The sequence below is a fragment of the Netta rufina genome (genome assembly GCF_964035555.1).
Source record: "Netta rufina genome assembly, chromosome: 38".
In the NCBI taxonomy this organism is placed as follows: Eukaryota; Metazoa; Chordata; class Aves; order Anseriformes; family Anatidae; genus Netta; species Netta rufina.
Window position 1 is genome coordinate 196840 of NC_140162.1, and position 14183 is coordinate 211022.

Here is a 14183-nt window from a genome sequence, read left to right on the forward strand (position 1 = left end):
CAGGGAAAACGGAGGAGGAAATGCAGAAAAAATGCAGAGGAGGCACCTGGAGATGTTTTGGGTCCATGCGGGGGATGGGGCCACGTCAGCCTCACGATCTGGGGAACGCCATTGGGTGGGCTGTCCCTAAGCCCCGCCCACCTCAAACTGGGGAGATGCTATTGGTTGGGCTCACCCCAAGTCCCTCCCACCCTGAAACGGGGAAACACCATTGGCCGGGCTCTCCCCAACTCCCACATCAATCGGGGGAAACTTCCTAATTCCCGCCCACCCCAAACTGGAGAACCACCATTGGTCGGCCTCTTCCCAACTCCCACCCACCCCAAAACGAAGAACCACCATTGGTCGGCCTCTCCCCAACTCCCACCCACCCCAAAACGGAGAACCACCATTGGTCGGGCTCTCCCCAAGCCCCACCCCTGCCCAATTTAGGGTCTCACCACCACCACCACCACCCCCCGTAACACCCCTAGGGACACGTAGACCCCCCCCCAAATCCCACCAAATCCCACCAAATCCCCCATGGGTGGGCCACGGGGGGCGACCACGACCCCCCAGGAGACCCCACCACCCCCTCCCACACAAGGGGGTGCCACCTCCCCGCCGGGTGCGGGTGCCCCCCCCGGCGAACACCCAAGGAGGGGGGGGCCGACGGTTAATTCCCCCTTAATAACACGCGGCCCCACGCTGTTTTCCCCCGTGATTACGGCCCCCGCCGCGAGGAAAATCGTTATTACTGTAATTAGCGTTAATGACGGGGGGGGGCAATAATATGACTACAGCGGCCGCATCACGCCCAAGGTGTGTTCGTTGCCCGCCCGGGGCGGTTTCTCAGCCGCTGCGTCAGGGGGTGATTTGCTTAATCCGGATTAAATCCGGAGGAGGGGAAGAGCCAATCCCCTGCTCCGGGACCGCCCCCCTCCCGAAAAATCGGGGTGCCCCAGTGCACCCCATAAATACTAGAGGGGATCTGAGGGTCCGGGACCCCGCTGATCAGCCCCATTGATCCAGAGGATTTGGGGGTCCAGGACCCCTTTGCTTGGCCCTATTAGGTATTTAGGGGTCTGGACCCCCTTGCTCAGCCCCATTGATCCAGGGGATTTTGGGGTCTGGGACCCCTAAACTCAACCCCACTGACCCAGGGGACTTAGGGGTCCAGGACCCCTAAGCTCAGCCCTATTTTGCAGAGAATTTAGGGATTTGGGACTCCCTTGCTCGGCCCTATTAGATATTTAGGGGTCTGGACCCCCTTGCTCAGCCCCATTGACCCAGGGAATTTTGGGGTCCAGGCCCCCCTTTTTCAGCCCCATTGACCCAGGGAATTTTGGGGTCCAGGGCCCCCTTTCTCAGCCCCATTGATCCAGGGGATTTTTGGGGTCCAGGGCCCCCTTTCTCAGCCCCATTGATCCAGGGGATTTTTGGGGTCCAGGGCCCCCTTTTTCAGCCCCATTGATCCAGGGGATTTTTGGGGTCCAGGGCCCCCTTTTTCAGCCCCATTGATCCAGGGGATTTTTGGGGTCCAGGACCCCTTTTTCAGCCCCATTGATCCAGGGGATTTTTGGGGTCCAGGACCCCTTTTTCAGCCCCATTGATCCAGGGGATTTGGGGGTCCGGGACCCCCTTTCTCAGCCCCACAGCTCACCCCATAGCCACCACCGTGTCCCTTCGAGGGGGGGGGGCATGTGAACGTGGCACCTGCCTGGGGACGTCACCAAGCAAACACGGTGGGTGGGGGGGGGGAGTGGGGGGGGGGGGGTTGCTAATGAGCCCCCGTTAATAATTAACGCAAAGCCTTGATAGCCGGGGGCACCCAGCCCCCCGGCATCCAGCCCCCGGCCCCCCCCTCGTCATGGAGTCTCCTCGCCTCTTCCTCCTCCTCCTCTTCCTCCAGGCGCTGGTGGCCCCCGGTGAGAGGCTGGGGGGGGGTCCCAAGGGTGGGGATGGGGGGGGTCCTGGGGGTCCCCAGGGTGGGGATGGGGGGGTCTTGGGGGTCCCCAGGGTGAGAATTGGGGGGGTTGAGGGTCCCAAGGATGGGGATGGGGGGGTCCTGGGGGTCTCTAGGGTGGGGATGGGGGGTCCTGGGGGTCCTAAGGGTGGGAATTGGGGGGGTTGAGGGTCCCAAGAATGGGGATGGGGGGGTCTTGGGGGTCCCCAGGGTGGGGATGAGGGGTCCTGGGGGTCCCCAGGGTTGGAATTGGGGGGGTTGGGGGTCCCAAGGATGGGGATGGGGGGGTCCTGGGGGTCTCTAGGGTGGGGATGGGGGGTCCTGGGGGTCCTAAGGGTGGGAATTGGGGGGGTTGAGGGTCCCAAGAATGGGGATGGGGGGGTCTTGGGGGTCCCCTGGGTGGATGGGGGGGGTCTTGGGGGTCTCCTGGGTGAGAATGGGGGGGTCTCGGGGGTCCTAAGGGGGATATGAGGGTTTCTGGAGGGGGGGGGTCCCAAATTTGGGGATTGTGGGGGGCAAAGGATGGGAACTGGGGGGGTCCTGGGGGTCCCCATGGTGGGAATGGGGGCGCGGGGGGGGGTCGCAAGGGTGGATATGGGGGTGTGAGGGGGATATTGGGGGGGACCTAAAAAAAAGGGGGGGGTCCCGGTGTTGTCCCCCCCCCCCCCCATTTAAATGTGGGCGGTGCCAGCCTGGCCCCGGGACGAGCGGATCCTGGGGGGCAGCGAGTGCCCCCCCCAGGCCCACCCCGGCCTCGTCCTGCTCTTCTACTTCGACCAGCACCAGTGCGGGGGGGCCCTGATCAGCACCGAGTGGGTGCTCACGGCAGCCCACTGCCTGACCAGGTGGGGCACTGGGAGGCACTGGGAGGCACTGGGAGGGGCGCTGGGGGGGAGTGGGGGCACTGGGAGGGGGGCTGGGAGGGACTAGGAGGCACTGGGAGGCACTGGGAGGCTCTGAGAGGGGCTCTGGGGGGGACTGGGAGGCACTGGGAGCACTGGGAGGGGTGTTGGGGGGGACTGGGAGGCACTGGGAAGCACTGGGAGGGGTGCTGGGGGAGACTGGGAGGCACTGGGAGGGGTGCTGGGGGGGACTGGGAGGCACTGGGAGGCACTGGGAGGCACTGGGAGGGGTGCTGGGAGGGACTGGGGGCACTGGGAGGGGCGCTGGGGGGGACTGGGAGGCACTGGGAAGCACTGGGAGGGGTGCTGGGGGAGACTGGGATGCACTGGGAGGGGCTCTGGGGGGGACTGGGAGGCACTGGGAGACACTGGGAGTGGCGCTGGGGGGGACTGGGAGGCACTGGGAGGGTCTCTGGGGATACTGGGGGGGGAATGGAAGGGTTCTGGGGTCGCTGGGAGGCACTGGGATGGACTCTGGGGGTTACTGGGGGGGACTGGAGGGGGACTGGGGGCTACTGGAGGCATTGGGAGGCATGGGTAGATGGACTGGGGGAACTGGTGGGGGGAGTGGGGGTTACTGGGAGGCACTGGAGGCTACTGGAAAGCAATGGAGGGGGACTGGTGGTACTGGGAGGGGGACTGGGGGCTAGTGGGCAATGCTGGGAGCCACTGGGAGAGTAACTGGGGGGACTAGGTCCTACTGGGAAGCACTAGAAGGGGCACTGGGGGCACTGGGAGTCACTAGGAGGGGGACTGGGGTTACTGGGGGTTACCAGGATCACTGGGAGGGGGGACTGGGAGACACTGAAATGGGAACTGGGGACACTGGGAGGCACTGGGAAGGGGCACTGGAAAGAACTGGGTGGGGAACTGGGAGCACTGGGTGGCACTGGGAGTCACTGGGAGCCCTATTCCCAGTGCATGTTCATGGCTGCCCATTGCCAGGCGGTTCTGGGAAGCGCTGGGAGGGGAACTGGGAAAGACTGGGAGGAACTGGGAAGCACTGGGAGGAACTGGGAGGGGAACCCAGAAGTACTGGGAGGGGAACTGGGAAGAGAACTGGGTCACCTCCACCTGTGCCCTGCCCCTGTCCCGCACGTCCCCGTCCCTCTTGTCCCCGTGTCTCCATGGCCACGTCCCCCCACGTTGGTGTCCCCCCATGACCACGTCCCCCATGGCCACGTCCCCATGACCACGTCCCCATGACCACGTCCCCATAACCACGTCCCCATGACCACGTCCCCATGACCACGTCCCCATGACCACGTCCCCATAACCATGTCCCCATGACCATGTCCCCATGACCACGTCCCCATGACCCCGTCCCCATAACCATGTCCCCATGACCACGTCCCCATGACCCCATCCCCATGACCACGTCCCCATAACCATGTCCCCATGACCACGTCCCCATGACCCCATCCCCATGACCACGTCCCCATGACCACGTCCCCATGACCCCATCCCCATGACCACGTCCCCATGACCCTGTCCCCATGACCCCGTCCCCATGACCCCGTCCCCATAACCATGTCCCCATGACCACGTCCCCATGTCCACGTCCCCATGACCACGTCCCCCATGACCACGTTCCCCATGTTCCCATCTCTCCCATCTTCATCTCTTCATGTCCAAGTCCCCAAGGTCCACGTCCTTCCATGACCGCGTTCCCCATGACCACGTCCCCATGACCACGTCCCCATGACCACGTTCCTCCATGTCCATCCACATCCTTCCATGACCACGTCCTTCTATGACCACGCTCCCCATGACCACGTCCCTCCATGTCCATCCACGTCCCCCATGACCACATCCCTCTATGACCACATCTCCCATGTCCATGTCCCCATGACCACGTACCTCTATGACCACATTCCCCATGACCACGTCCCTCCATGACCATGTCCCCCATGACCATGTCCCCCATGACCACATCCCCCATGACCACGTCCCTCAATATCCATGTCCATCCACGTCCTTCCATGACCATGTTCCTCCATGACCACATTCCCCATGACCATGTCCCCATGTCCACGTCCCCATGTCCACGTCCCTCCATGACCACGTCCCCATGACCATGTTCCCCATGTTCCCATCTCTCCCATCTTCATCTCTCTGTGTCCAAGTCCCCAAGGTCCACGTCCCTCCATGACCACGTCCCCCATGACCACATCCCCATGACCACATCCCCATGACCACGTCCCCATGACCACGCCCCTCCACGTCCATCCAAATCCTTCCATGACCATGTCCCCCATGACCACATCCCTCCATGACCACATCCCCCGTGACCACGTCCCCCACCCCTCCAACCGTGCCATCCCACGTCCCCGCGGCCACGTCCCTCACGTGTCCCCTTGTCCCCAAGCAACATCCAGGTGCGGGCGGGGTCCCACAGCTTGGAGGCCCAGACGGGACAGGAGCAGTACGCAGTGGCCACGAAGGTGGTGGTCCACCCCGGCTTCAGCGACCTGGACGGGGACGGCAGCTACGCCGACGACCTGATGCTGCTGCGCATTCAGCCCACCTTGACCGTCACACCCTTCGTCCAGCCCCTGACCCTGCCCAGCGCCCCCCTGGCCCCCGGCACCAACTGCACCGTCATGGGCTGGGGGACCACCACCAGCCCCGAGGGTATGGGACAGCCAGGGGGTCCTTGGGATGGGGATCTCAACCAGCGTTGGGTTGGGTTGGGTTGGGTTGGGTTGGGTTGGGTTGAGTTGGGGGTGTCTCTGGAAGGAAGAGACCCAGGTGTCCAGGGCTGGGTGAGGACCCAGGTGTCCATGGGATGGGCATCTCAGCCGGGGTTGGGTTGGGTTGGGTTGAGTTGGGGGTGTCTCTGGAAGGAAGAGACCCAGGTGTCCAGGGCTGGGTGAGGACCCAGGTGTCCATGGGATGGACATCTCAACCAGCTTTGGGTTGGGTGGAGGCATCTAGGCAGAGAAGTGACCCAGGTGTCCATGGGGTGGACATCTCAACCAGCATTGGGTTGGGTTGGGTTGGGTTGGTTGGGTTGGGTTGGGTTGGGTTGGGTTGGGTTGGGTTGGGTTGGGTTGGGGGTGTCTCTGGAAGGAAGGGACCCAAATGTCCATGGGATGGGCATCTCAACCAGCGTTGGGTTGGGTTGGGTTGGGTGGAGGCATCTCCACAGAGAAGGGACCCAAGTGTCCATGGGATGGACATCTCAACCAACATTGAGTTGGGTTGGGTTGGGGGTGTCTCTGGAAGGAAGGGACCCAAATGTCCATGGGATGGGCATCTCAACCAGGATTGGGTTGGCTTGGGTTGGGTTGGGTTGGGTTGGGGGTGTCTCTGGAAGAAAGGGACCCAGGTGTCCATGGGGTGGACATCTCAACCAACATTGAGTTGGGTTGGGTTGGGTTGAGTTGGGTTGGGTTGGGTTGGGTTGGGGGTGTCTCTGGAAGGAAGGGACCCAAGTGTCCATAGGATGGACATCTCGACCAGCATTGGGTTGGGTTGAGTTGGGTTGGGTTGGGTTGGGTTGGGTTGGGGGTGTCTCTGGAAGAAAGGGACCCAGGTGTCCATGGGATGGGCATCTCAACCAGGATTGGGTTGGGTTGGGTTGGGTTGGGTTGGGTTGGGTTGGGTTGGGGGTGTCTCTGGAAGAAAGGGACCCAGGTGTCCATGGGGTGGACATCTCAACCAACATTGAGTTGGGTTGGGTTGGGTTGGGTTGGGTTGGGTTGGGTTGGGTTGGGGGTGTCTCTGGAAGAAAGGGACCCAGGTGTCCATGGGGTGGACATCTCAACCAACATTGAGTTGGGTTGGGTTGGGTTGGGTTGGGTTGGGTTGGGTTGGGTTGGGTTGGGGGTGTCTCTGGAAGGAAGGGACCCAAATGTCCATGGGATGGGCATCTCAACCAGGGTTGGGTTGGCTTGGGTTGGGTTGGGTTGGGTTGGGTTGGGTTGGGTTGGGTTGGGTTGGGTTGGGTGGAGGCATCTCCACAGAGAAGGTGTCCATGGGATGGACATCTCAACCAGCGTTGGGTTGGGTTGGGTTGGGTTGGGTTGGGTTTGGTTGGGTTGGGTTGGGTTGGATTGGGTTGGGTTGGGTTGGGTTGGGTTGGGTTGGGATGGGTTGGGTTGGGTTGGGATGGGTTGGGTTGGGTTGGGTTGGGTTGGGTTGGGTTGGGTGGAGGCATCTCCACAGAGAAGGTGTCCATGGGATGGACATCTCAACCAGCGTTGGGTTGGGTTGGGTTGGGTTGGGTTGGGTTTGGTTGGGTTGGGTTGGGTTGGATTGGGTTGGGTTGGGTTGGGTTGGGTTGGGTTGGGTTGGGATGGGTTGGGTTGGGTTGGGATGGGTTGGGTTGGGTTGGGTTGGGTTGGGTTGGGTTGGGATGGGTTGGGTTGGGTTGGGTTGGGTTGGGTTGGGTTGGGTTGGGTTGGGTGGAGGCATCTCCGCAGAGAAGGGACCCAGGTGTCCCTTCAGCCCCTGTTGGACACGTGTGTCCTCCCCCACCCAGTGACCTACCCCGACACCCCCCAGTGCGTGAACGTCACCATGGTGAGTAACAGCCGGTGCCAGGAGATCTACGGCAGCAAAGTCACCGAGAACATGCTGTGCGCCGGCGTGGCCGCGGGGGGCAAGGACTCCTGCCAGGTGCGTCTGGTCACCCGTGTCCCCTGGCCTTGGGGACCTGTCCATGTCCCCATATCCTACAACCATGTCCCCATGTCCTACAGCCACGTCTCCATGTCCTGTCACCACATCTCCATGTCCCATCACCACGTCCCCATGTCCCAAAGTGTGTCCCCATGTCCTACAGCCACGTCTCCATGTCCCATCACCACGTCCCCGTGTCCCAAAGTGTGTCCCCATGTCCTACAACCATGTCTCCGTGTCCCATCACCACGTCCCCATGTCCCAAAGTGTGTCCCCATGTCCTACAGCCACATCCCCATGTCCTACAACCATGTCCCCATGTCCCATCACCCCATCCCCATGTCCCAAACTGTGTCCCCATGTCCTACAACCACTTCTCCATGTCCCACCCCCATGTCCCCATGTCCGACAGCCACGTCTCCATGTCCCATCACCATGTCCCTATGTCCCATAACTGTGTCCCCATGTCCTACAACCATGTCTCCGTGTCCCATCACCATGTCCCCATGTCCCAAAGTGTGTCCCCATGTCCTACAACCATGTCTCCGTGTCCCATCACCATGTCCCCATGTCCCAGACTGTGTCCCCATGTCCTACAGCCACATCCCCATGTCCTACAACCATGTCCCCATGTCCCATCACCCCATCCCCATGTCCCAAAGTGTGTCCCCATGTCCTACAACCATGTCTCCATGTCCTGTAACCACGTCTACATGTCCCATCACCATGTCCCCGTGTCCCAAAGTGTGTCCCCATGTCCTACAACCATGTCTCCGTGTCCCATCACCACGTCCCCATGTCCCATCCCCATGTCTCCATGTCCCACAACCATGTCCCCATGTCCCATCACCACACCCTACATCCCCCGTCCCAGGGCTGTCCTCCATCAGCTGTGTCCCCCCGTCCTGTCATCTTGTCCCCCACGCCCCGTGGCCGTGTCCCCGTGTCCCGTGGTCATTTCTCCGTGCCCTAAAACCTCATCGACCTGTCCCATGATCACCTCCCCCTGATCCCCTGGACTTTGAGATGTCCCCGTGTCCCCTCGCCACAACCCCATACCCACGCCCCACAACCACCTCCTGCCCCACAACCACGTCTCTTTGTGGGTCCACCTCGCTTTGGTTGGACCCACACCGTTGTCTCCAAGACCAGTTATGTCCCCGCCTGGTGGCCAGGTGTCCCCCCCCGTCTTGGGGCCATGGACCGGGTCTCGTCACGGCCCCTTTTGTCCCCAGGGTGACTCGGGGGGCCCCCTGATATGCAACGGGGTGCTGCAAGGCATCGTCTCCTGGGGCGACTACCCCTGCGGGCAGGCGGGGAAGCCAGGGGTCTACAGCCTGGTCTACAACTACCTCGACTGGATCCAGGAGACCATGGCGGAGAACTGAGGTCTCCTGGTCCCACCACGGACCCACCGACACCACCACGGACCCAAAAAACCCATCACGGACCCAAAAAACCCATCACGGACCCAAAAAACCCATCACGGACCCAAAAAAAACATCACGGACCCAAAAAACCCATCACGGACCCAAAAAAAAATCACGGACCCACCGACACCACCACGGACCCAAAAAAACCATCACGGACCCAAAAAAACCATCACGGACCCACCGACACCACCACGGACCCAAAAAACCCATCACAGACCCAAAAAACCCATCATGGACCCACTGACACCACCACGGACCCAAAAAACCCATCACGGACCCCAAAAAACCACCACGGACCCAACAAACCCATCACGGACCCAACAAACCCACCACAGACCCACCATGGATAAGCTGAAGCCACCAAGAAAGGATCAACGCCATGGCAGAGCCACCGACACCGTCGTGGGTGGATCGACACACCCCCCCCCCAAAAAATGGACCCCACTATGGTTGGGTTGATCCCATCGAAGACCAATGAACCCCATCATGGTCTTAACCCCATCATGGACTCCATCATGGTTGGGTTGACCCCATCAAGGACCAATGAACCCCATCATAGACTCCATCATGGCTCAGTTGACTTCATCAAGGACCAGTGAACCCCATCATGGTCTCCATCATGGTTGGGTTGATCCCGTCAAGGACCAATGAACCCCATCATGGTCTTAACCCCATCATGGACTCACCCCATTACGGATTCCATCAGGTTTGGGTTGATCCCATCAAGAACCATGAACCTCATCATGGACTCACCCCATCATGGACTCCATCATGGTTGGGTTGACCCCATCAAGAACCAATGAACCCAATCATGAACTCCATCAGGGTTGGGTTGACCCCATCAAGAACCAGTGAACCTCATCATGGTCTTAACCCCATCATGGACTCCATCATGGTTGGGTTGATCCCATCAAGAACCAGTGAACCTCACCATAGACTCCATCATGGCTCAGTTGACTTCATCAAGGACCAGTGAACCCCATCATGGTCTCCATCATGGCTGGGTTGATCCCATCAAGAACCAATGAAACTCATCATGGTCTTAACCCCATCATGGACTCCGTCATGGTTGGGTTGACCCCATCAAGGACCAATGAACCCCATCATAGACTCCATCATGGCTCAGTTGACTTCATCAAGGACCAGTGAACCCCATCATGGTCTCCATCATGGTTGGGTAGATCCCATCAAGGACCAGTGAACCCCAAAGTGGACTTACCCCATCAGGGTTGGGTTGATGCCATCAAGAACCAATTAAACTCATCATGGTCTTAACCCAATCATGAACTCCATCATGGTTGGGTTGACCCCATCAAGGACCAATGAACCCCATCATGGTCTCCATCATGGTTGGGTTGACCCCATCAAGGACCAAACCCCATCATGGTCTCACCCCATCATGGTTGGGTTGATCCCATCAAGAACCAGTGAACCTCATCATGGTCTTTCCTCATCATGGACTCACCCCATCATGGTCTCCATCACGGTTGGGTTGACCCCATCAAGGACCAATGAATGCTGCCATCTCCGACCAACCCCACCAGAGAACCCACCGCGGTTGGGTTGCCCCCACCATGGACCTCTCCACCACCAGGTTGACCCCATCACAAGCAGGTTGGCTCTACCGTGGTCTCCACCATGTTTTTTATGACCTCCTAGCCCACCACGGACCCCACCACGCACGGACTGACCCCGTCGTGATGGGCCTGAGCCCACCATGGACGGACCAACCCCCAGCATCAGCGTAGATGGAGTGACATCATCATGGACGGAGTGACATCATCATGGATGGAGTGACATCACCAGGGATGGAGTGACATCATCATGGATGGAGTGACATCATGGATGGACCAACCCCACCACGCCCCCCCCAGAACGTCCAACCCAGGTCCACCTCCCCCCAATAAACCTCCTGCATCTCCATGGCCGCACTCACATTCCTCCAGGGGAAGCGGAGCTCAATTTGGGGGCAAAATGGGTAAAAAATGAGGGGAAGGTGGGCAAAACGAAGCCCAAGGGGAGAGGGGAAGAGCGTGAATGTGATGAAAATTGGGGAAAAAAAGGGTTAAGTCAGAAGGAAGCCGGGGGGGAAGAGGTGGGGAAGTGTGGGTGAAATTGGGGAAAAAGGGGAAAATTGGGGGAGAATAGGGAAATGTGGGGGAAATTGGGCAAATGTAGGCTAAACAAGGCAAGAGTAGGGTAAACTGGGCAAAAATGGGCAACGGTGGGCAAAACTGAGCAATTGGTGAAAATTGGCAAAATTGGTGAAATTGGATAGAAATGGGCAAATTGAGCAATTGGTAAAATTGAGACAAAATGGGCCAAAGTTGGGCAGAAATGGGTAAAATGGGCTAAGGTGAGCCAAAAGAGGCAGAAGTGAGCAAAAGCAAGCAGAAAAGTGGGTGAAACTAGGTAGAACTGGGCAAAGATGAGAGAAATTGGGTAGAAGTGAACTAAATTGAACTAAAGAGGGGTAAATTAGGCAAAGGCAAGATAAAAAGTGGGTGAAATTGGGTATAAAAGGGCAACATTATGAAAAATAAGCAAAAGTCAGTCAAAAACAAGTGGAAAAGTGAGTGAAATTGGACAGAACTGGGCAAAGATGGGTGAAATTGTTTAAAAGAGGGCTTAGATTAGGCAGAAGTGGGGGAAAAAAAAAAGAAAAAAAAAAAAAAAAACAGGCAAAAGCAATGGGAAAGATGAGTGAAATTGGGTGAAGATTGGTGAAATTGGGTGAAAGTGAACCAAGCTGGGAAAAAATGGGCAAAAAGGAGGCAAAAACAAGTGGGAAAATGAGTGAAATTGGGTGAAGGTTGGTGAAATTGGGCAAAAGTGAACCAAATTGGGCAGAAATGCGCAAAAGGCGGACAAAAATGGAAAAGTGAGGGAAATTGGGCAAAACTGGGCAAAGTGGTGAAATTCTTTAAAAGAAGGGTTTAGATTAGGCAGAAATGGGCAAAAGCAAATGGAAAAATGAGTGAAATTGGGGTGAAGGTTGGTGAAATTGGGCAAAAGTGACCCAAACTGGGCAGAATGGGCAAAGTGGTGAAATTCTTTAAAAGAAGGGTTAGATTGGGCAGAAATGGGAAAAAGTCAGGCAAAAGCAAGTAGAAAAATTAGTGAAGTTGGGAAGAACTGGAAAAGTGGTGAAATTCTTTAAAAGAACGGTAGTATCAGGCAGAAACGGACGAAAGGCAGGCAAAAGCGGAAAAATGAGTGAAATTGGGCAGAACTGGGCAAAGTGCGAATTTGTTTAAAAGAGGACTTAGATTAGGCCAGAAACGGGCAAAACTCAGGCAAAACTGACCCGAGGCGCTCAAATTGGGCTGAACCGTGCAAAAACGGGCAAAATCAAGGGGAAGGGAGGCCCAACCGTGTCGGGGACGCTCCGGCCGAGTCAGCGCGGAGGCAGGGCATGAGTCACGGGGGCGCGTCGCCGCCCGCGTCGGCGGGGTAATTAGGGCAGATAACGAGCCGGAGGGGAAGGGAGGCCGGGGGAACGGGAGGCCGAGGCCGCCGCGTGCTGGGATGGGCGGAGGAACCGGGCTGAGCCCTGGGAGGGCGCCCGGGCGTCCTGGCACCCGCGGGTGCCGCGCTCCGCCCTGGGCGCGGGCAGGGCACCCGGCGTCTCCCACCGCCACCACCCCGTCCAGTTTAACTGGGGGGGGGGGGGAGGAGACTGGGCGCAACTGGGAGAGAGGGAGCGTGGGTTCCCACGGCAACCTCGTCCCCGGGGAGCTTGCGGGGCGGCGCTGGGGTTGTCTATGGGGTTGGGTCCCCAAGGAGCATCTGGGGTGCCATGGGGTCACCTGGGTCCCCAAGGAGCATCTGGGGTGCTATGGGGTCACCTGGGTCCCCATAGGAGACCCAAGGAGAATCTGGGGTGCCATGGGGTCACCTTGGAGCATCTGGGGTGCTATGGGGCCACCTGGGTCCCCAAAGGGCATCTGGGGTGCTATGGGGTCACCTGGGTCCCCAAGGAGAATCTGGGGTGCCATGGGGTCACCTTGGAGCATCTGGGGGTGCTATGGGGCCACCTGGGTCCCCAAAGGGCATCTGGGGTGCTATGGGGCCACCTGGGTCCCCCAAGGAGAATCTGGGGTGCCATGGGGTCACCTTGGAGCATCTGGGGTGCTATGGGGTCACCTGGGTCCCCAAGGGGCATCTGGGGTGCCATGGGGTCCCCAAGGAGCATTTGGGGTGCCATGGGGTCACCTGTGTCCTCTTGGAGGATTTGGGGTGCCATGGGGGCCACCTAGTCCTTGTTCCATCCCTGGCTGCATCCCAGCATCCCTCGCCCTGTCCCCCCATTGTGTGACCCTCCCTCTTTTTGCCGAGTCCTCCATGGGCCGTTAACTCCCTCCACCCATCCCTCCCTCCCTCCCTCCCTCCCTCCCTCTCTCCCTTCCTCCACCCTCCCTCCATTCACCCTCCATCCCATCCCTCCTTCCATTCTCCATCTCACCCTTCCGTTGCATCCTCCATCCTGCCCTTACATCCTTCTTCCATCCCATCCCATCCCATCCCATCCCATCCCATCATCCCCATCCATCCTCCACCTTTCACCCGTCCTCCATTCTCCACCCATTCTCCATCCCATCCCATCCTCCACTTCATCCATCCTTCATCCCATCCCACCACTCTCCATCCCATCCTCCATCCTCCCATCCCATCCATCCCATCCCATCCCATCATCTCCATCCCATCCCCATCCCATCCCATTATCTCCATCCCATCCCACCATCTCCATCCCATCCCATCCTCCATCCTCCTTCCCATCCCATCATCTCCATCCCATGCCATTCCCTTCTCCATCTTCCATCCCATCCTCTATCCCATCTCATCCCCTCTTCCATCTTCCATCCCACCCCACCCATCCCATCACCATCCCATCCCATCTCCATCCTCCATCCCATCCCATCCCATCCTCCAATCATCCATCATATCCATCCACCCCACCCCACCCCATCCTCTCCATCCCCATCCCATCCCCTCCATCCCATCCCATCCCATCCCATCCCATTATGTCCATCCCATCCCATCTCCCCTCCATCTTCCATCCCAACCCATCCCATCCCTATCCCATCCCCATCCCATCCTCCACCCTCCATCCCATCCTCCATCCCATCATCTCCATCCCATCCTCCATCCTCCAATCCCATCATCTCCATCCCACCCCACCCCATCCTCTCCATCCATCCCATCCCATCCCCTCCATCCCATCCCATCCCACCCCATCCCATCCCCTCCATCCCATCCCACCCCACCCCATCCCAT

The 14183-nt window shown here is 59.0% G+C and overlaps 1 protein-coding gene across 1 annotated transcript; it reads left to right on the top strand.

Moving 5' to 3' along the window:
* Window positions 1-1849: 1849 nt before the first annotated feature.
* LOC311220713 (trypsin-like) lies at window positions 1850-8861 on the top strand (the record flags this gene model as incomplete). Its single annotated transcript, XM_084304263.1, has 5 exons — window positions 1850-1907; window positions 2637-2790; window positions 5216-5481; window positions 7334-7470; window positions 8709-8861. The coding sequence occupies 5 exons, from the start codon at window positions 1850-1852 to the stop codon at window positions 8859-8861; spliced, it is 768 nt and encodes a 255-aa protein (XP_084160389.1).
* Window positions 8862-14183: the final 5322 nt, after the last annotated feature.